The sequence below is a fragment of the Vitis riparia genome, chromosome 12, assembly GCF_004353265.1.
Source record: "Vitis riparia cultivar Riparia Gloire de Montpellier isolate 1030 chromosome 12, EGFV_Vit.rip_1.0, whole genome shotgun sequence".
Lineage (NCBI taxonomy): Eukaryota > Viridiplantae > Streptophyta > Magnoliopsida > Vitales > Vitaceae > Vitis > Vitis riparia.
Genome location: NC_048442.1, coordinates 18,200,183 through 18,222,711, shown reverse-complemented (window position 1 = coordinate 18,222,711; position 22,529 = coordinate 18,200,183). Strand labels below are relative to the sequence as shown.

The following is a 22,529-nucleotide window of genomic DNA, read 5'->3' as shown; positions in this document are numbered from 1 at the left end:
GAAGAGAAAAAAAAAGAAGTAAAAGAATAATTAAAAAAATTAAAATTAATAAATTATTTTTTATACTATTTTAAATTTTTTTCATTTATTTATTTAAGATTAAATAATTACCAAATATATTTTGGGAACAAACATAGGGATGGTCTCTTCAACACCATATTAGTATGTATATAATATTTTAAGCTTGGTGATTGATGGAATAAGAGAGCAATAAAATTAAAAAAAAATTATTAGAATAGATTTGGAAAACAGATTTTATTTATTTATTTATTTATTTATTTTTGCTGTTTTGGTATTCCATTTTTTTTCTAGGTATTTTTTTTATTTATTTTGAAGTGGGTTATAAAAAATAATAATAATAAATTTTGTTCCAAAAATTTAATTTTTATTTAAAAATAAATGATTATTTTTATGATTTAAAAATTATTTTAGCCCTTTAAACCGAATATTCTAATAGTGACAAAATACGGCAGCGACTGTATGAGCCTTAACCCGAGGCCCAAATTGTTCAAAATGTGCACAAAGGTTAGGGGCTTGATCCTCTAGGCCTATTATCAGACTATCCGATACGAACCTGACCAAACTGCCATATTAATTGGGCGGGCCGGCCAATTAAATAGCCCCACTAGTCCAATGTGTGACCCTCTTTTGAGGTTACTCTACCTTAAACCAGGACCAATTTGTCTCGTGTGGACTTCTATATGGGGCATCCCTAGTCGCCCAAATGCCCTAGACGAGGACAAGATTCCCTTTAACAACTCTCCTCATTCAGTGGGTCGTCATCTTCAAAACCCGAATTGGTCAATGACCAACCGGTCCCGCAACCACCCCTCTGAAACACCCCCCTCTTGACCACCCACTATTTTCTCAAAAAAATTGACTCGATGCCCTCTGTCTTAATCCATAACTTCTTCTTGTTGTCATGCGCAGATCTGCACCATACATCATTTCTTAACCATTAAAATTGACAAAGACCATTTCAAAGCCCAACCCCAAATGACCAAACTCTCCATTTCTCCATAGTTTTGATATGGGTCATGGCCACTTTTTTGTGCATCACATGTTTGATAGATTTGCATACATGGGTCTTAAAATTTTGACCTAACCAAGAAGTCATTATCCACCTGGATGTGAACTAAGCTTGGTCCAGTATTCAATTGGATGGATGCCAGGGGCCATGTATATAGCAGCTGAAAGCCTGCAATTTCACCTGTGTTCATCATTAGCCTTTAAAATGGTATCCACGCACACACCGTATTCTTCAAGTTGGATCCAATATTCTTTCCACATGCATAAAAGGATGTAGGAAATTTCTGGAAGCAAACTACCATCCAAACAAAGGGTTAATGGGTTACTTATATTTGAAGCTGGAGATGATTATAAAATGTAGATTTGGAGGGGTATTGTTCCTTAAATCAAGGGTAAAAAGGAAAAGGAAGAAAGAGATAATAGTCATTTAAGGGGGGCCCTAAACTCATTGACTGTGGTGGTGGGGAAGACAAAGAGAACCACCCCAACGTGTGAAACAAAAAGGCCTCTCTTCTTGGCCCCCACAACCCCCCCTTCCCTTTGAAAAAACAAACAATATTAACGGGAAATGCTCGTCGTCTTCTTGGGAACTCCCTTCTCTCTCTCTCTCTCTCTCTCTCTCTCTCTCTCTCTCTCTCTCCTTTCTCTATCTATTAATTTCTATGCTCTTTCTCTTCCTTTGATTCTGCTCCTTTTCACTACTTCTGGTTTCACTTCAGTTTTACTAGCCAAAAGAAGAAGCGGAAAAGGCCATGAAGAAGAAGAAGAAATATGGGACGGTGCTGCTGCTTCTGTACAAGGGCTTTGTGCATGGGGTTTTTGAATTTTCTTTTGCAGAATGAGGCTCTCATTCTATGATCTCTCATGGGTTTTGCTTAGAGAAAGGAATCGTTTCCGGCAAAGAATTCATTGGAGAGTCTAGTTTCCGGCGTACATGGGAAAGCCAGGCATTGCTCTTCTTCTTCTTCTTCTTCTTCTTCTTCTTCTTCTCCCCCTCCTCCTCCTTCCGTCGCTCTTTTTCTTTCCTTGATATGTATTTTTTCTCTTTATTTTTTCTTACATCATGTATTCAGACAACTTTACCAGAGAGAAGAAAAAAAAAACCAAAAACAAAAAACATGTAAACTGCCTGTAGACCTTCTTTAAGGAAGATTCACAGAAATGAAATAAGATTTGACTGGTTTTGCCTGGTCTCTCTGTCCCATTCTTCTGATCATTCATATCAGGCTTCTTCCTCAATGATTTCATATCGAAGTTTCTTTTTCTTCTTCTTCTTCCTTCTTAGATCTTTCAATTTTCTAAACCCAACATTTAAGAGTATATGTTGAAGGTCTAATAAACCACCCATTTGTGGTATTGATTTATTAAAAAAAAATTGTATAGTTGTTTAGCATTAGCTATTATTCAGACTATATACTAATTATGTAGCAGCCCTAGGTCTAACAATTTATAATATAACAATTAATTCTAAAAATGTTTAATAATTTGGTTGGTGCAACATTTCAATCCACTAGTACAGCCATATTGGATGCATGCCATGATCTATGTTTTGAAACCCTACAATGGTTGGTATATCAATATACATTTTATACAATTTTTTTTTATTTTTTTTAAAGTATTGTCCAATTGATGGCTTGTTGGTCTAGACCATCTGAATTTGACAATGAAATCATATTATATAAAAAATAATCTATAGTTTTTTATTTTGTATATTGGAATCCTAGCAAAAATAATGTTAAATAAAAAAGTAGGCCTACCACTACCAAGTTCTAATTTAAGGCCATGACATTGACATTCAAGTGTTACTTCCCTAGACATTACCTTATCGAACCCCATAATTGTGCATTATTGTTTATAGAAATGTTGTGATGAATGGGAGAGCCAGGTGCCTTGAGAAATGGTACAATTGTTGACCGGTGGAACTGATACGAGTCACGCGCCGTATAGGGCGTGGCAGTTTGAAGTAACAAAAGTGGATGGTGGATAGAGTTCAATGAAGGAAAAGTCAAAAATTTCCTTCTGTTTTGGCTTTTTCATGTTCAGGCAGTCTGAACCGTCAGATCAGAAGGCGAGACCGTACGGTGCATATAAAATTACTGCGTGGACATAGGACCACGCAGTAGCGCGTGGGCATAGGTTTTGTAGACGGCGTGAGAGGGGCACCGTCAAAATTTTACGGCTTGCATTACGCCCAAGGTTGAGTGGTTTGACTTTGAAATCGATTCCGTTTTTAAAAATATTAGGCACACGGTCTCATAGTCTGTGTTCCATGCAAATTCCAAATTGATTAATTACTTTATTTGGTAAATTTTGGATTAATTTTAAATCATTTTTAACAAAAAATTTTAACAAAATTTTGGATTAATAAATTTTGGATGATGGGATAAATCCAGAATTTCATGAGAAGAAATCAAACCTCCAATTTTTTTTTACTTCAGAGATTGATCACCAATGGGATTATTTTTAAAAACACTTATGAAAACTTATTTTTTAAAATTATTTTATGATGTTTTGTAAAATAAATATCGGTTTGAAATTTAAAATATTTTTAAAATTTTTTAAGTATGTTTTAAAATTAATTTTTATATACAGTTTTTTATTTTTAATTTTTTATATTTATATAATTATTTTTTAAAATAGTTAAATAAGTTAAAACAATTGAAGACAACTAAACAATGTTATCTAAAAACTATCATGTTTTTTATTTCTAAGAAAAAATAACAACCTATTTTATACTCTTAAAAACAAAAAACACCTTAATTTTTTGCCTTATGATTGTTAATCGTGTTTTATTTAGAAAAAGACTATGATGCTATTTTTGTAACTTTTTATGAAAAATAATTTGCTTTCCAACTTTAAATTATTATTTTTAATTTTTTTTTTTTTACTTTTTTATGACATGATAAATTTTTGGTTGAATAAATATTTTGACTTTTTCTAAATAAAAAAAATAATATGTTTGTTTTTCGTTACCTATTAATACTTAATAAAAATAATTAGTTGTAAGTTCAATTTAGAATTAAGTAAATAAATAAATACCATCTAAATATTTTAACTTTTTTTATTCAATAAAAAAATTAAAGAAATAAATAATATGTTAATAAAAAATAAAAAAAATAAACTATTTAAAATCTGAAAATAAATTATTTTCATCAAAAAATTTAAAAACCATACCAAATCTAAGCATTTTTTAACAATTGTAAATACCTTAGAATAAAAATATTTTCTACATCTACCAACAACCTACCAAACCCACAAGGAAAATATGATACCATAAAAAAAGAAATTGTCCAAATATAAAATTATTCTTAATTTTACACTCAAAAGACACATTATTAATTTATTACACTGTTGTAGATAAGGTGCATGCGAAAAACGGGAATAAGTTAGAAATATTGAATTAATGATATATTTAGTATATAGGGTCTTGTCAATGTAGCGTGGAGCTTTTAAGTGTAATTTAGAATAAAAATATATATGATTATGGGGAAATGGGAATGGACTTTGAATCTTCAAAGACAAAGAGTGCCTTGGAGTTTTTTACGTGATTAAAGTGAATTTATTTGATGACTTTTGAGTAACATCCCTTTCATGCTCACGAGAAAATCAAATTTCTTATCACATCTCAATTGACTTTTTGGCCATTACGTGCCATGCTTTGCCTCCCTAAAGTTAATTAGCAATGTATCATCCCCTAACTTCTTTGCTTTCATGCATTAACATCGATTAGTTTTTTTATTAGGTTTTGTACTTTTGTCCCCATTGATCGAATTTTATGCTTTGGACGATTCTTGTTTATATATCTATATACATCGCACCGAACCTATGCCCAATTATAAACCCTAGACAGATAATGGGTAGAAGGTGGCATCGGACATTTTTTCAAAAATGTTAAATCACCTAAAGCCACATCTATCAAACTTTACATCTGAAAAGTTAAATACGAATACTGAAATTTAGGTATGATGATATAAATGAATGACATCAAAATATAAAAATATAAATAAATAGGATTAATGTATGAATAAAAAGACGAAACAAGAAGATGTATATATATTACTATTTGATTGGTGATGTCTTTTCGATACTTACTCAAAAATATATATTTTGATATCTTAGATGAGTCATATCATATGATATATATTTTTTTTTTACTTGAATCTTACACTTTGTTATAATCACATTTTTTATATTTTTAATTGCATCACATTTTTCATATCTTTAGGTATATATTTTATACTTTTGATCATATTATACATATGCTTAATTAGATTCTTATTTTATACATCTATAAGAGTCTATTTGACACTGCTTCTAAAGGAAGTGTTCTTTTCTATAACACTTATATGAAAAACTCTTTTATGAGAATCTGAAAAAGTGATTCGTGTTTTTTATAATACATTGCATAAGTATAAAAACGTTTTTAATAATAATAAGTTACTAAAAAAAATATTTATTACAGTAAAAAATATTATAATAAACCAAAAACTTTTATCACAAAAAAATATATAAACATTTATATTGTTAAAAAAGCTCAAAAAATTATTTTTATAAAAGGGAAGTCAAAAAGGAAAAGGAAAGTAAAAAAAAAGCGCGTGAAAGGAAAATGGAAGATAGCATGAAAGAGTATTTTGGGAATATATGAAAAAAAATTTAAGTGTATTTTTTAAAGAAACGCCTCTCAAATACCTTTTTTTTTTAAAAAAAAAAACTTCAAGTAATTTTCTAAATTTCTAAAATGTTTTTCAAAATATTATCAAACACTTATTTTTTACCTTAAAAACAATTGTTTTAAGTGTTTTTAGGATTATAAACACTTTTAAAAAAGCAATGTGACACAAGTATAAGTAAGGAAGATTAAACAATGATATTTGATATGGTATTCAAATGGGTCATTTAATATTAAAGACCACCCTTAAGTCTTAACAACTTCTAGACAATTTGAAATTATTGTGCATTTATATTAATAACATTTTTCCTACTTTTTGTCATATATGTAGTCATTAATTGTACTCATATTGGTAGCTCTAATTATTATTATCATCATCATCATTATTATAATCATTCATAACTTATTATTATTATTACTTTTTTTCATAGCTTTGTGGTTTTTTCTCCCTCTTTTTAAATTAAGTCAAACTTTATCATTATTAGTTTTGCCTTTTTATCTATTTTACTTTCAAAGTAAAATTGATAGCTTTTAGGATTGTTTAATTAATAGGTTTTAAGACGGTAGGTTTTAGATTTTAAGAGAATAGCTCTTAAGTGATTAAAATAATTTTTTTAAAGATGATGATTTATACCCTACATATTCATCACTCATAACTTTGAGATGATCAATGAGATTAAAATCAAACAAAAAAAAAATGGAAGAAAAATAAAAATATATTTAAAATTATTCTTACGATCCTTTATTATTTTTCCTCAATCTTGTTTTGCCTAAAATAATCATAATAAGGAAAAAAAACACTCAAATTATGTAGATATTATTTAAAATTTGAGTAATTGACTTAATTAATCAACCATTTGGACATGGAAGGTGAAGGCCATAGGTCATAACAATGCATGGATGGAGTAATAAGAGTGAAGGGGCAGGCCATGTGCACTTGCAATTAAAGGACACATACAACTTCATAAATGCCTCTTATATATTAATCTCTACATTTAATAATTTATATAGGGTACCATTACTAACTCTCACTCTTCCACCATTCTCATTAAATGTTGTATTAATTAACTCTAATTAATAGTTACATAATTGTTTTTTTGGAACTTGCCAATCATGTCAACCATCTTCCTATTTCAATTCATTTTCAACTACTTTTCGGTTCATTCAATAAAAATATTTAGACTTTTGTATTATTTTATTTAGAAGATAGTATTATGATAAATATCATTAAAGAGGTGAATGATATTTTTTTTTGGAATCCTAACGAAAAGATGGAGAATAACAAAAAAATTATATAAAAAAGATTTGTATATAATTTAGAGTTCAATTAAGATTCATCGTAATAAAAAGGAGAAGAACAAAAAATATAAAAAAGGTTTGTATGTATAATATAACTTAAACTTCGTCTAAGATGGTGAATGGTACTTTTTAGTATCGTAATGAAAAGATATTATTTGATATATAACATTTTAGGGCTTCATTTGTTTTTGTACCTTAATCTTATTTATTATACTATTATCCTATGATATAGATTTTACCATATAAATTTAAGGATTCAGATGTGGAGTTTGATAGGTATAGATTTTGTATTTTTCTATAACTTCATATAGTATGAATAATAGAATGTAATATTTTTTATTTATAAATTTTATACATTATAATTATTTTCTTTGTTTATATTATTAAGAAAGGATAAAATATTATGTAGAGACCAAATACCAAAGGATGGCTGCAATCTTGGGCCATTTTAGAATGGGTAGGCCTTAATGAGTCTTGGTTTCAAAAGACATTGGGCTCTAAATTCTCTGGACTCTCTTCCATCTTGGGCTGGGAGTTGCCAAAGCCCAAATGATGTGCATGATTCGGAATTGGACACCACATCAGAGAGTTGAAAATATAAATTTTATTACAAAGAATCGCAATTTTAAAGCCGTTTGTGGGATTTTTAGATGATGGGTTTTCGTTTTCATGTTTGGTTTTTGTGTTTTTTCTTGTTTTGATTTCCAAATGTGATTTGTTTGCGAAGCCATTTTTGGTTTGAACTGATAGGATTCAAATGGGTTTTATGTTTTTTCCTTCTTTTTATCCATTTTCTTACCAACCAAACAGAGGTTACTCTGTTTGGACACTCGGTGTTTTTCCAAAATCCATTTTTCTAAAAACACTTTTTCCTGAAGTTGACGTGGGCATGAGTCGGAAACGACTCTGAAAAGCGCGGCCAACAGACGTAACTGTATTAAAACAAAGAGACAACAAATTCAATTCAGACTCTCTCTTCGCTTCAAAACTAACTGATTCCTTCATTTTCTTAAACCCTAAATCTTCTCTTTTCTCTCTCTCCACATTTTCTCTCTGTCTCTCTCTGCAATGGCGTCTTTCGATCAGACGACTCTCGTCTCCGGCGGTGCTGGATTCATCGCCACTCACACTGTGGTACAAGTACAACTGCTGAGTGATTTTAGTTGTTCAACTTTCGTCCATTTTATTTCCAAGAAAAAGTAGGTTTTGCTTGCATCCTACTACACTCATTGAAATCTGTGCTTTCGAGTTTTGGGGAAGGCAGCAGCAGATTGGAGAATTATTTTACTGAGGTACTTTAATCCGGTTGGGGCTCATGAAAGTGGTAAATTTGGTGAAGATCCAAAGGGTATCCCAAATAATCGCATGCCCTACATACAAGAAGCTGTTGGCAGATTGCCTGAGCTTAACGTTTATGGCCATGACTATCCCACAAAGGATGGTATGTGGGGTCTTCATCCCTGTGGTGTTTTTGGAACCAAGAGTGTTAAGTAGGATAGAAGTGACTGACATCCATTCATGAGCTGTTTGAGGTGAACCATACAAGCATATATCCTGGTAAATTAATAGTCACAGTTGTACTTAAAACTTTAAGAATATCCCTATCAAACCATGTCCAAGGCGACCAGGAGAGCAACTGCTGTTTATGCTTCAACTGAGAAAGCTGAAAAAGAGATATTATAGAAAGAGATATTTGTTTTGAACGTAGTACTCTTACCACTTTAAAACACATTTATATGGTTAATATATATAGAAAGAGATATGATATACTAGAAAATTAAAAGAGATGTAAAAGTTCACAATGAAGCTAATTTAAGTAATCACCCTTTAGCATTTGTGCAAAAGATGATCTAAGATTATTTGAGTGAAGCTAGAAAAGGGGCACTCAAGAGGTTTGAGGCAACCCTGTGATTTTAAAGCGATTACATTTCTCCAAATCTTACCTATTTTTGGTTGTAATTTGTAACATGCTAAGAGAAATTTCACTATTATGTCTTCTAAACAATAATAAGGGAAGTGTGACCTTAATTTTCCCTAACTCTTCAAAATTATACATAGAATATGAAAATTTATCACATTACTTACATTATATATTTTATGTGCATTAAATATTCTCATGGAGTTTCTTTTATTGTATTTGTAAGATAAAAATAAAACTATAGTCCAAATAAATACTTGTGGAAGATTTTTGTAACTTGAATTACAATCTCTAATGGTTAGTAACTTCTTTTTTTTTTAAAAGAAACTACTAGAGTTTCTTATTACTTCACTCTTCAAATTTCAGGTGTAGATGGGCACTAGGAAAGAACTTGATCGAGAGAAAACAATACAGACGTGGAGAAGTTCAAACCTTTTGGAGAAAGTGATTGTTGAACTCACCCATAATCATACTATTATTGGCTAGAGAGATCTTAGAATGCCTTCTCTAGCCGATCTACTCATTCTTTCTTTACTTATGTCCTAATCTAGCATGTCAATTCAAAAGAATCAGTAGTTTTACCATAAGCCACATAAGAAGATGAAGAATCTAAATCCAATATAAATAAACCATTAGATAAAAAACTTTGTCCATACAAAGTCTTATTTAAATAAAATACAACTTTTGACCAAACAAAATGAAATTTGGAACCTAATTCAAGTAGTGTTATTACTAAAAGTACACTACAACGGACATCAAGCGCATATAGCACATCATGAAGGAGTAATATATGCCTTAAGCGTAATTTGAGTTAGTATGTTCCAACTCCTAAAAAATCTTCCCTTATTCCATTACCCAAAGTAACGTTGTGTCTTCTAGTTGGTATTTTTCTATAATCTATGAATTCTACTTGATCTCATATTACATATTTTGTTGCTTGAGTCTACAATTCACCCAAGAAGAGAATGAACAACTAATACATGTGTACAACATGTGAAAAAAGAGAGTTAGGATTTAGGTATACCTTTTTTTTTTTTTTTTTAGCTCAATGCACTTATGAGCAAAATGACTCAACTTTCCACAATTGTAATATTTCATTTTGGTTTTATCCTTATTTTATCCACTTTCACCTTTGATGGTTTTTTTTTTATATATGTTATTTCTTTAGTCCCAAATTTTCAACTATACCATCACATTTTCCTTGTCCCTTACGCTTAGGCTTATTAGCTTGCTATTGTTTCGCATGGGCAATAAGTGTGGCATGTTACACCCCTAAGTGTTCCACTTCCAACTCAATGTGGTGAGAAATATTAGTAGAAAATTTGATATTCTCAATGAGAGTAAGCATAGATTTCATTTGCCTTAATGATTTAAGCAAAGAGTGGATAACAACTATGACTTGTTGCTCATCAATTAAATTATTATCGAGTGCTTTTAAATCGTGAATTAAGGCTAACATTGTCCTCAAATTTCAATCATTATGTGTTTGGGGTTCATGACATATTGCTTGAACTTCAAAGTGAATGCTCACAACCTAATTGCAGATGTCAAACCATATGCAATCTTGAGCTTATTTCACATGTCCTAGGTAGTAGGACAATTCTCAAACTCCTATATGAGAAAATAAAGACTAATCTCAATAGAGAAAACAACCAAGAGGGAGGGTGAATTGTGTTTGAAATTTTTTTTTTCAAATACAACAAATTCAAGCAAATGAAGCACAAATATAAAGAGATAAGGTTAGAATAAGCAAACTCAGATTTTATAGTGGTTCGACACCCCTTGCCTACGTCCACTCTCCTCAAGCTTCTAACCAAGTGAAGGTTCCACTATACGTGAAATTTCAACCAAGCCTCTAACACCTTTACACTTGGATCCCAGCTCTAATGGGCTCTTAAACAATCTCTTTAAGTTTCTACTTACTTGAAACTTATAACACTTAAATAACAAATTCAAATCTCTCAACCTAACTCAATAACGGTTCAAATACAATTCAAATGCTAGGATGAATCATAATGGTGCACTAAAGAATATTCAAATGAAGATCTAATACACTAAGGAAAGAATGAGAGCTATTGAGGCAATAACAAGTAGGTAAACAAATAAATGCAAGTATTCTCTTGTTCATAAATGCAGTGAAACTCTCAATTTATAGGTTTCTAGCATCGGGAGCCAAAAATGCCAAAAAGCAACCTCTATCGGTCCAGTTAAGGGTCGACTGGTTGACTAGCCGTTGGGCAATAAATGTATGGCAGGTGATCGTTAAGCCTTGATTGGAAAGACATATCCCTCAACTGGGAATGTAAGGCCACTAGAAGAGAGAGAAGATTTTTTGCATTGATCTCTTGACCGGACCTCGATTGAGAAAGGTGTAGTTGGTTGAACCGGTTGACCAGTACCTTGACCAGTTCATCATTTTTGGCTCGAAAACCTATGTTTTTATATTTTTTTCACTTCTAACACTTAGACAAAATCTTTAGGTAAAATAATATGTCAATTTTGAAACAATTTGCCTAAGGTTCATTTGATAAAACTCGGATTTTGATGAAAATATAACTTTAATGTATAAACTGAGTTTTTAAAGATGCATGAAAAGATATGAAAATCTTAAGTGCACCAATGCATTCATCTTACATACGTTTCCTATTATTGAAAGTCTTTCAATTGTCTTGATCTTGTATCCATTAGGTTCTTTGATGAATTTTCAAACTAACACCTAAAATTTTTTATAATTCAAATCAATTAACAACTTAATCATGATTTGTTATCATCAAAACGTGATTAGAAGAACTTGATCTTGGGCTAACACTATATTAAGTCATTGTGCATGCTACTTAACATAGTACAACGTGCACAATGGTATTTTTTAACCCAAGAATAATAAAGCTTCCATATCATGATAGTATTAGGCAAAATTTCCTTCTTCAGGTTGGATTATAGCATTAGTTAAGGTCTCTAAGACCTATTGTTCATTTAACAGGTATTGAATTTTCCTATGTCATATATTATAATTATTGTCATCTAATTTTTCTCTTTTTGTCAAACCGGTGATAACATACTTGGTAGTCATTTCACTACATTTATGACATAAAGTATGACATTAGCATAAATTTCTCTATTTCAAATTAACCTATGATATTCTTGTTAACATAATGAGATCAAAAATTTCAAAATGCTCAAAATCATCTCTCATTGAATGTGAATTAGAATATTCTAATTAATTTAAAATTTTAATTTTTCTTAAAGATATCAATATCTCTTTAAAAAAATCCATCAAGGAAAAAAAAAGTATTCATTCATAAGTAAAGTCCAATTTAAATAATATTGGATAAAAACAATCAACATAGACAATTGATATGCAAATAAAAATTATATGCATATAGAAAAAAGAAAAGTAATTCATAAATTTAATAACTTACCAAAATTCTTTTAATGATTAAGGAAACCTCTTAGGTTGAATTGCAATTTTGTGCTTGCATATCTAGGTCTAATTTTTTTTTATTATTATTAAACTTGTGCTTCTAAACAACCTATTTTTGTGTTTGCATGTATGAGTTCGCACTTTTATTTATTTTTTTGTGTTTGTACGTTTGGGTCTACACTTTTAGGCCTTGTTTGGTAATTATTTTAAAAAATAGTTTTTAAAAATTATTTTATAATGTTTTGTAAAATAAAAGTTTGTTTGCTTTGTTTTTAATTATTTTACATATTTATATAACTATTTTCTAAAATAATTCTCAGAAAACAAGTTAAAACAACAAAAAATAATTAAAATATATTATCTAAAAACACATTATTTTTTGTTATTAAGAACATAAAACAAAAAACAGTTTCTAGTAACTAAACCTGTTTTCTTGTTTTTTTATTTTAGAGAACAAAAAACTATTCTTGAAAATAGTTGCTAAACACTCTTAGATTTTGGATTATTTTTTATTTATTTTTATATGTCTAAGCCTACAAGTTTGGATTAGACATTCACTTCTGGGTAGTCAATTTTTACGTTTCCACATTTAGATACATAACACTTTTGGATTGGACTTGCATTTTTGGGTAATTTGTTTTGTGTTTGCAGGCCTAAACTTACACTTTTGGATGGACCTACACTTCTTTGCAGTCCTTTTTTTTTTATTATTATTATTATTATAAACGATAATAAAAAAACTTTAATTAATGATAACAAATATCCATTTATTTCAAATAAATAAATATAAATAAATACAAAAACATGTCTAATTTGGCTTTGAAACCAATGTAAAATAAAAATAAAACTGTAGTTCAGATAAGTACTTGCATAAGATCTCTATAACTTAAATTAAAGTCTCTAATTATTGATGAACACTAGAAATAAGTTGTTTAAGAAAAAATAGCATAGATATGAAAAAAGGTCAAACCTTCTAGAGAAAGAGATTGTTGAACTTACCAATAATCCTACTATTGATTGACAACTTTATTGATGAAAAATAAAGATTATGAACTAAATGAAGAATTACCTTCATTATGTTTTTAACCAATTTAATTCAAAAAAAAAATTTGAATTTCATGAAATTTTATTTATTCTCTTTTTATTTAACCCACATATGGATGATGGATTTTTTTTTTTTTTTTTTAAAAAACATTTACATTCTAACAATATTTAAACAAGACAAAAATTATTTTGGGCCTTTAAATGCCTTTTTTAAATATTTTAAAATGAGTTTTCGGATATTTTATAAAGTTTATTTTTATCTATTTTATGTGGTAAAAGCAAATTGAAACAAATGCAACCTTCTAATTTTATTTATTTTTTTAATTTTAAAATTAAGAAACATGAGTAAATATTTTGGATGAGATTCATCTAATTGGCCAACAAAGAAAGAATATATTTATATACATTAAGGTTGACAAAATCAAAATAAAGAAATAAAAATGTTGTAAAAAAAAAAATTGAATTAAAATGGTACCAATCTAGATTTATTAATTTGAGTAGTTGAACAACTTTTAACTTGTTTGGAGACAAAACCAAGTGTAGTGTTTCTCAATTTTTTTTATTATTTTAACATGTATTCTATCACTACTATTATTGTTGAAGCACAACCCATAAGTGGAGGGATCCCACAAATGACTTCAATTTCATCTCATTTTTACTTTTTAATGATCATCTTGACCCATGATCATATATATAAATAGCTTATACTTGCTCACGTGGGGCCATTTGCCATGTCAAGGGTTGTTCAATGTTGACATTTTTGAAAATTTTTTGGTTGATTTCATGGAATAATTAAATCAACCCCATTCTTAATTAATTGAAATAGTCATGTCATCCTACCAAAACCTTTGAGAAACTTTGTCAATATGGACAATGAAGGATAACTTGAATCTAACTTAAATGATTAGGCATCATTAAGTTTAGGGATAGGGATATCCGTGATTTTAATTAAAATTTTCAAACATCAAACTTGACTTGGATTAAGATTGAGTAAATCGATATAACTTCATTATTACTTGTGACAATTTATATAAATATTAGAGTTTTAAAACACGTTTACATATATGTGATGAATTATTTGTTAATTCTCAGAGTGATGTTGATATTTTGAAACTCATTTATAGATATTTGAAAGTCGAGTCGTAAATCTTTATTAATAAAAGTTTAATTTCATCGATAAGGTTCTTATTAAATATGATAAATGCTTATATTGCAAGTATAATCGATCACGTTGTGAAAACGACAACTGAAAATATTAATATAGTTTGAAACTTGTACATTATTTATAAATATGCCAAAAAAATAAGTTAAAAAAATAGTTTTCCATAATTGAGTTATTAATCAAGATTCCTAATATTATTTTTGTGGTATTTGAGTTAATAAATGGAATTTTTAAAACAATGGAGAAGTATTTTTTAAAATTGTTTTTTTTTTAATATTCCCAACTAGGGCCCACCAAGATCAAAGCTTGAAGTAGAAAGAAAAGTAGCTTGATGAAGATGGGAGTGCAATGGGGACATGGAGACAATGGGGCTTTGCTTTAGTTCCAAGGGTGTTTGGAAGCCCAAATTATACATATATTCATGCATCTTGGCTTTGGACCAAAGGCAAGAGGTTGGTGGGATCACGTGACATGGTATTGAAGACATTGAAGAGGATGACAGGCCATATTCATTACCACCTTGGGACTCATGACCCACCCCATTTTATTTATTCCTACCCTCTTCTCTCCTTTTTCTCTCACGTGCCTAGTTTATGAGTATGGGCCTATTTTAATAATTTTCTAATTTTGATTTAAATTTTTTTATTATTTTTCAAATAATCAATCAAATTTCTTTCACGCAAATGTATATTTATCTTTTGTTAATCTCAATTTGATAAGAATAATACTATGTAAATTAATTAGTTTTGCCTTAAGAAAATTCTCATTTTATTCCCCTATATGGAAAATTTACTAATTTACCCTCCAAATTTGCTAAACATAATTATTTCATATTTTATTTTTGGAAAATGCTTATTTTCATTCAAAAAACAGAAAAAGAAAAAAAGCACATGGGTCATATTTAAACCATTATTATTCTTGCACAATATGACAAATTTTCTAATAATGATGAAATTGGAAAAAATAAAATTTTGGAATGATGCTATCTCATGAATTTAGGAGGTAGAATATTAAATATTAAATAAAAGGGAGCAAAGTAGGAAAATCTCATATGCCAAGGAGCAAAATGTATTTTCCACAAAAATTATTTATAAATTTATATATGTTTAAATTCTTCCTTGGAAAAGATAAAAGAATAAAGAAAAAAATATAGATAAATATTTAAGAAATTAGATGTGTGAATTTAGGAGGTAAATTATTGGATTTTAAATATGAGGGAGCAAAGTTGGAAAAACCTAAAAGGTTGAGAGAGCAAAATTTTTATACAAAAATTATTTATAAATTTATAAATTTATATATTTTTGAGTCATTTTTGGGAAAAGATATAAAAATAAAAATAAATAAATAAATATGTAAGAAAATTTTATCAAGTGTATGATTTTTTTTTTCTTCCTAAGGTTGGAAGCTACATTATAATAAAAATTATATAAAATTAATATATTTTTATATTAATTATTTTGTATAAATATAAAAAATCAATAAATTTAAAGAACATTTAACAAAAATTTATTAAATTTAATTTGTATTTTATTTTCTTCCAACTTTCTTATCCTTCCATTTGCATAAAATACAGGTACTTATATTAATAATATATAACTGAGGAAAAAAACAACCTTAGAACAAGGTGATGCAAAGTCAATGGCTAATATTGGTTGCCAAAGCAAGAGAAAGAATCGGACGGTCAAGAATAGCCTAATCAAGCTGATTTGCCCCTTGCATGCAAGTGGGACCCAACATTAGGCCGGCCCATTCACATCGTAAAGAAAGATGGCCGGCCCACATGCCGTATATGTACAAGTGTCGATACGTAGGGTTGGGCTTATGTTCCAAACTTGGATATGCCTTGTCTTGATATGGGCTCCGACGTTAACAGAAGCACACGTACGTCTATACTATGGCGCTTGTTTGGACATTGTCAAGAGTACGCACGTGCAACAATGTATTTCCGGCACGCTTGCTAGTGCAGCCCACTATGGTGGGCCCAGAATTTGCCAGTTGAGCCCAACTTTGGATAATCATTGTGTGGGCCCAAGGAACATCCTCCTTTGTGGAACTAAAATAATTGCACTGTCCCTAACTGTACCACACCCGAAAACGCGTCTAGGAACCCTTTGTAAATGACCATCTTGCCCTCCATGTGCTTTGTATGGAATATGCCCTCCCATTTTTGCCCTTTTTGGGCAATACTTTCTTCTATCTTTTTCCTTTTAATTTTTTTTTTCTAATTTTTCTTCAAAAGGGATTTTATAATTAGTAAAGTTTAAAGATGAACATTTTCCATTTGATTCTAGATACAAGTTCCTAGTATTTAGATTATTTTTAATATTATTTAAATATTGTTTAGATTCATTCCTTATTTTTTATTTTCAAAAATAGAAAATGATAAGAAGCCTTTGAGACTTATCTTAAAAATGATAATATAATTTTAAAATTATTTAAAAAATTGAATATTAATTTTTTTTTACTATTTTAAATTTTAAAAATTAATTTTTAAGAATAATACAAAAATTTTCTCTCAAAACAAACAAAAAATAAGGGCTCATTTGACGAAACTTATTTTTAAAAATTATGTTTTATTCTTTTAACTTAAAAACAGTTTTTTAAAACATATTTAGAAAAATATAATCAAATAGACCAATATTTTTCATTTGTTCTTAAAAATTGGTAAAAATATCTCTCATTTATTTTTTTAAATTCTTTTCTATTTCACTTTATTTTTAATAAATAACTTTAAATAGCATTAAAAACAATTAAAAATAACAACGACCAAACAGAGTCTAAACTTTTCAAAGGGCATTGGTGAGAAAATTTTCATAAAAATTGTAGGAGTATATATGGCAAGGGGGCGAGGCCCATATGGTAATTACACCAATTTTGAACATTACACCACCAATTTTGCAATGTGAACCTACCAAACATCATGCATATCACTTACTCTCTCTCTCTCACACACTTTTTTAAGTCTCTTATCTTGAAAATTTCAAATCAGTGAAGTTTTCTATTATTGATAACGCTCCAAAATATATATATATATATATATATATATATATATTCTTTTAGAAGAAGCTAAAAAAATGCATTTCAAGAGAGGTCCTCCAAATTAAGGTTAATTCTATTTCCGCCTCTCAACCCATTTATGGTTTTATGGCAAGTCACAGCTCAGGCCACCAATTTTCCCGTTAATTTCAAGCTCTGATTCCCACAAAAGTCGGAGATATTCAGCCACAATTCCACCGTCCTCCACTTGGTCCCAAAAAGAAAACAAAAAAAATCCAATCTTTTCTTAGGATATTCAACTCTTCAGACACTAAAATTTCTAAAAAAAAAAAAAAAAAAAAAACCGAATTTTCTTCTACTTTTCCTTGAATATCCTCTCTGTATTTGTGTGTTTTGTGTTTTTGTGTTTTTGTTTGTAAAACTGCTTTCCATTTTTTTGGGTCTGGTGTGTTGTCATTGTTCTTTGTGTTTTGGGTTTCAAGAGATTATATGTATATTTTTTAAAAAAAATTGTGGGTTCATCAGCATAAAAAATTAGGGTTCTTGTAATCTTATTGTGCTGGTGACTCTTTCTTTTTCTTTTTTTTTTTTCTTCTACCACATCTTGAAAAACCCATTGTGGAAAAACTAGTATTTTGAGCTTTTTTTCTTGATCGAATTTCAAACTATTAGGCAACAAAGAAGACTATTTCATGGTTTCAAGCATGTGGGTTTTGCTTATTTGACAAGGGTCTCTGTCTCTCCTCATTGAAGAAGCCAATTCAAATCCCCACCTCACTCTAGCTCTCAATCTCTTCCTTCAGAGCAACCCCGAGACATGTTTGGAACTCAGAGCACGAGAGACATCTCGTTTGAATTCCAATCTCAAATACCAAATTGGAGACCCAGCATCTACACCAGAAGGGCTAACATCACTGTAAAGTTTCAAGATCTTTATGGGTTTACAGTTGAAGGCAATGTTGATGATGTTAACGTATTGAATGAGGTGAGAGAGAAGGTGAGGCAACAGGGTAGGGTTTGGTGGGCTCTGGAAGCCAACAAAGGAGCAAATTGGTATTTGCAGCCTCAGATTTCATCAATATCTGAGGGGATTGCCCTCAAATCCTCCCTTAAATTGTCAGCTCTTACCAATACAATTACCTTAAAGAGATTGATCAGGAAGGGAATTCCACCAGTTCTAAGGCCTAAGGTCTGGTTTTCATTGTCGGGAGCGGCAAAGAAGCGGTCCACAGTGCCGGAGAGTTACTATAATGACTTGACCAAGGCGGTGGAAGGCAAGGTCACAGCGGCAACACGACAGATTGATCATGTGAGTGGTTTGGGTTTATGCATTTCAAGGATCTTTGTGGTATTTGAATAATTGAAATATATGGCTTTTTGATCAATGACTTTTTATATCTTGTTGGGGTTAGCTGTAATTTAAAGATAGGTGGGTTTCAAGGGGAATTGGCCCTCAAAATATATGCACATTGTTATTGTTATTAGGTTGATTTCGTTGTTTTCAGGTATAATTGGGTAATTTTGATTTTGTAGGGCTTTTCTGAAGCAGATCCATTTGCCGACTTTCACATAATTCCCACCTGTTATGTTGGAGAATGCACATGACCTGAAAATACTTGAGACAATTATTGAGAATAGGGTGGATTTTAGTCGGTTAATGATGGCATTTAGTGTCATATTCTTAGGACCATCAGATCATAAAGCATTTGGTGTTGCCTCAGATTGGCTGAATCTTTCTATATGTTGGACAAAAATAACGAAATAATTGTGATTGTTTTATTGATATGCATGATTTTGTATTAATGTAGCTTTCAGGATGCTAGATGACAATGCCTATCAATTCCAATCCAAGATTGTTTGTTGTGTGCAATGAAGATCAAGAAACAGATACTTACACATTTTTGTTACCATTTCTGTCACATAAATTTTTGTTTCTAAAATTTTTTATGTAAAAGTATGAGATTTATCTTGAATTGCATAGCTTCCTTTTCAAATTGGGATAAATCAGAACCATTAAGACATAGTAAATTCTTAATATAGAAGTATAGATGTTAGATGTGTAGGATCAGGTTTTTCGAAACATCTCAGTGATACTTATTTATCTACAAGATTTGTGAAACTGAATAAGAAAATTTATCGAGTGTAAATTAGTTCATTTGATTTTTAATTTTTGTTTTATTCTATATCGATTACAGTGTATTTAAACTTTAATATAAATTGGTTTGTCTAGGTAGCAAATTGCTTAATTAAGCCATGCATATATTACCATTCACCTCCTTCCATTGGTTTTAATTCACCTTCTTCTGTGTATGCAGGACCTACCACGAACCTTCCCTGGTCACCCATGGTTGGACACTCCAGAGGGTCATGCTACTCTTCGACGAGTTCTTGTTGGATATTCTTTTCGTGATTCTGATGTTGGCTACTGTCAGGTGAGTTCATTCTCACTAGTCAATCATTATAGATATAAACTTGAGCAGAATACTTGTTCCACAAAATATCAATGTTCAGTAATACTGAAATTGTTAACAAGCATAAACCATTCCCAAGTGCTCACCTGTTATGTATTGCGTGATATCTGTCATGGTTTGGTTATTCTTTTCCTGTTTCATTGTTTCCAGAGTTAATTTCCAGCTAATCATGCATGTTGCATGCCTCTTGGTTTGTAATTGGGCTTTCTCATACCTTTTGTGTTAATGTGTTACACTTACTATATGTTGTTGGAAACGGGAAATTTTTTTTCCAAATTGTACCTCATTGAAAGTTGTATTTTCATTTAAATTCTGTATCTAAACTATTTAGTGTTTGCAATAAAAATGATGTTCCAACATTCTGGGCTATTAGGTCGTCTTAAGTAAAATACTACAATATGAGACTGAATGTTTTCTTTGTGACTGTCCATGCTTTTTCAAGTTCTTCCCTCATATGTCCTTAGCTTGAACTGACTCTATTCTCGTGATTTCAATTGCCGCCAGTTCCCTTTCTACATATCCATTTATTTTAATAAGCTAATTCCTAGAAGTGATTAAGTCTATTTCTGAATTTTCTCATCTGCACATATCTTAATTCTATCTTCCTGTCCTTCCATTCAACCATCACTATTCCTCATCTCACCATTAGCAATATTTTTAGCGCATTACAATGCATGGTTATTCTTACTGATATTTCTTAAATATTTCCGATTGGATTTATTGGAATGAATCAGACCTAATATATCTACTAACTCAACTTGTACTATTTTTATTCTTGGTTTATTTGTTGTTTCCTTTTTTTGCCCCCTGTTTGTGGATGTTAAACTTCTAGTATGTGAAATTGTAGTTTCATTATCAGAACTAAAATCACTGTTGGTGCAGGGTTTAAATTACGTTGCAGCATTGTTGTTGCTTGTAATGAAAACAGAAGAGGATGCTTTTTGGATGCTGGCTGTCCTGTTGGAAAATGTTTTAGTTAATGACTGCTACACAAATAACTTATCGGGGTGCCATGTTGAACAAAGGGTGTTTAAAGATTTACTTGCTAAGAAATGCCCGAGGTACTCTCACTTCTATCTGTAGCAATTTTGCTCTATTTGTTGCTTGGCTTTTGGTATTCTTTAATTACCAGAAAAAGAAATATCCAGGATAGCTGCTCATTTGGAAGCTTTGGAGTTTGATGTCTCCCTGGTTGCCACTGAGTGGTTTCTATGCCTTTTTTCTAAGAGCTTGCCTTCTGAGGTTAGAACAATAACCTGTAATTGTAATGCTCGTCATTTTCCATTTGTGGACCTCTTTTTGCAGACAACTCACACACACACAAACCCACACACACATTCACCCATTCTTGTGACACTCCTCATTTTCCAACATTGGCCCCCATTTTGCAGACAGCTCTGCGGGTGTGGGATGTCCTTTTCAATGAAGGGGCAAAAGTTCTATTTCATGTTGCTTTGGCTATCTTTAAGGTGACACCATCTTGCTTTTTGTATGTTATTTGTATTTTACCTATTGTCCTTCTATACATGTAATGAATATTGTTTCTTTATTAAAATTCCTGAAACAATGAACATCAGCAAGATAGAAGGCCATCTAAGCTGTGATTGGTGATTGCAGATGAAGGAAGAGGAGTTGCTTCTAGCACATCAGGTTGGGGATGTAATTAATATTTTACAGAAAACAACTCATCACCTCTTCGATCCTGAAGAATTATTGACGGTAAGAAAAATATCTCATTAGACTCTCCTTTTCTATATAGATGAATCTTTGTGGTTTGCTTACCATAGCATTTGAAGTTGTCCTTCCATTATTTGGAAGTCGCTACTGGAGGGGAAAAGGTCAAAAACCTTGGTTTCTTATAATAAAATTTGAAATGAGTTCCTTTCCCAATAGTGGCCAAACATCTCCTTTGCATCTTTACTTTTACCTCTTCTCAGTTATCTTCGCCTGTGCCGATCATCTAATTCCTGTTTTATATCAGTTTATCAATGTAAATAAGGCTTCTCTTAACCAATTCTTGTAGGTGGCTTTTGATAAGATTGGTTCTATGACAACCAACACCATATCAAAGCAAAGGAAAAAGCAGGAACCAGCAGTCATGGCAGAGCTTGATCAAAGATTGAGACGGTTAAACTCTCTAAACGAGGATGACAAATAGCTTATCAAACTGTAAAATATATCAGACGTCCTGGATGAGGCCTGCTTGACCCTCTGGAGGATGATATTAAATTATGTTTTTGTACCCATGTGAAGCAATGACCAAGTGAAGAGAGCATTTGTTGTTTTAAAGAATGATGTAGGTGATAAATGTAAATTTTGTACTGTTACCTCGGTACAGTCAATCACAAGGCAACTTGGGGTATTGCCGGATTTCCATGCCCTGTAATTTTGGCTTTTATGTTGTATCCTGCCTTGAGTTGTTCCTGGGACAGAACTAAGCTTTGGACTGCTCAACATTGTTTTATTGCTCAAAGAAGCATAATAGTTTCTAAAGCATTCCAATTTTCACTTTCTGACTT

General features: G+C 30.7%; 1 protein-coding gene across 2 annotated transcripts; it reads left to right on the top strand.

The window, feature by feature from the left end:
- Positions 1 to 17,629: 17,629 nt before the first annotated feature.
- LOC117927075 (growth hormone-regulated TBC protein 1) lies at positions 17,630 to 22,523 on the top strand. 2 transcript variants are annotated; one of them, XM_034846472.1, is made up of 7 exons: positions 17,635 to 18,848; positions 19,855 to 19,971; positions 20,893 to 21,071; positions 21,159 to 21,252; positions 21,402 to 21,479; positions 21,628 to 21,729; positions 22,034 to 22,523. In XM_034846472.1, exons 1-7 carry the CDS (start codon positions 18,357 to 18,359, stop codon positions 22,166 to 22,168), a joined length of 1,197 nt encoding a protein of 398 aa, XP_034702363.1. In that variant the 5' UTR covers positions 17,635 to 18,356; the 3' UTR covers positions 22,169 to 22,523. The 2 variants fall into 2 exon arrangements, with proteins under 2 accessions (XP_034702364.1, XP_034702363.1); XM_034846473.1 differs by lacking the exon at positions 22,034 to 22,523 and having other exon boundaries at positions 17,630 to 18,848; positions 21,588 to 21,670.
- The last annotated feature ends 6 nt before the right edge of the window (positions 22,524 to 22,529 follow it).

Excerpts from the sequence above, each read along its gene's own strand:
- LOC117927075 (XM_034846472.1), top strand. The coding sequence starts at position 18,357 with ATGTTTGGAACTCAGAGCACGAGAGACATCTCGTTTGAATTCCAATCT. Across the intron at positions 18,849-19,854 it reads CAACACGACAGATTGATCAT|GACCTACCACGAACCTTCCC; the intron begins GTGAGTGGTTTG and ends CTGTGTATGCAG. Across the intron at positions 21,072-21,158 it reads CTTGCTAAGAAATGCCCGAG|GATAGCTGCTCATTTGGAAG; the intron begins GTACTCTCACTT and ends AGAAATATCCAG.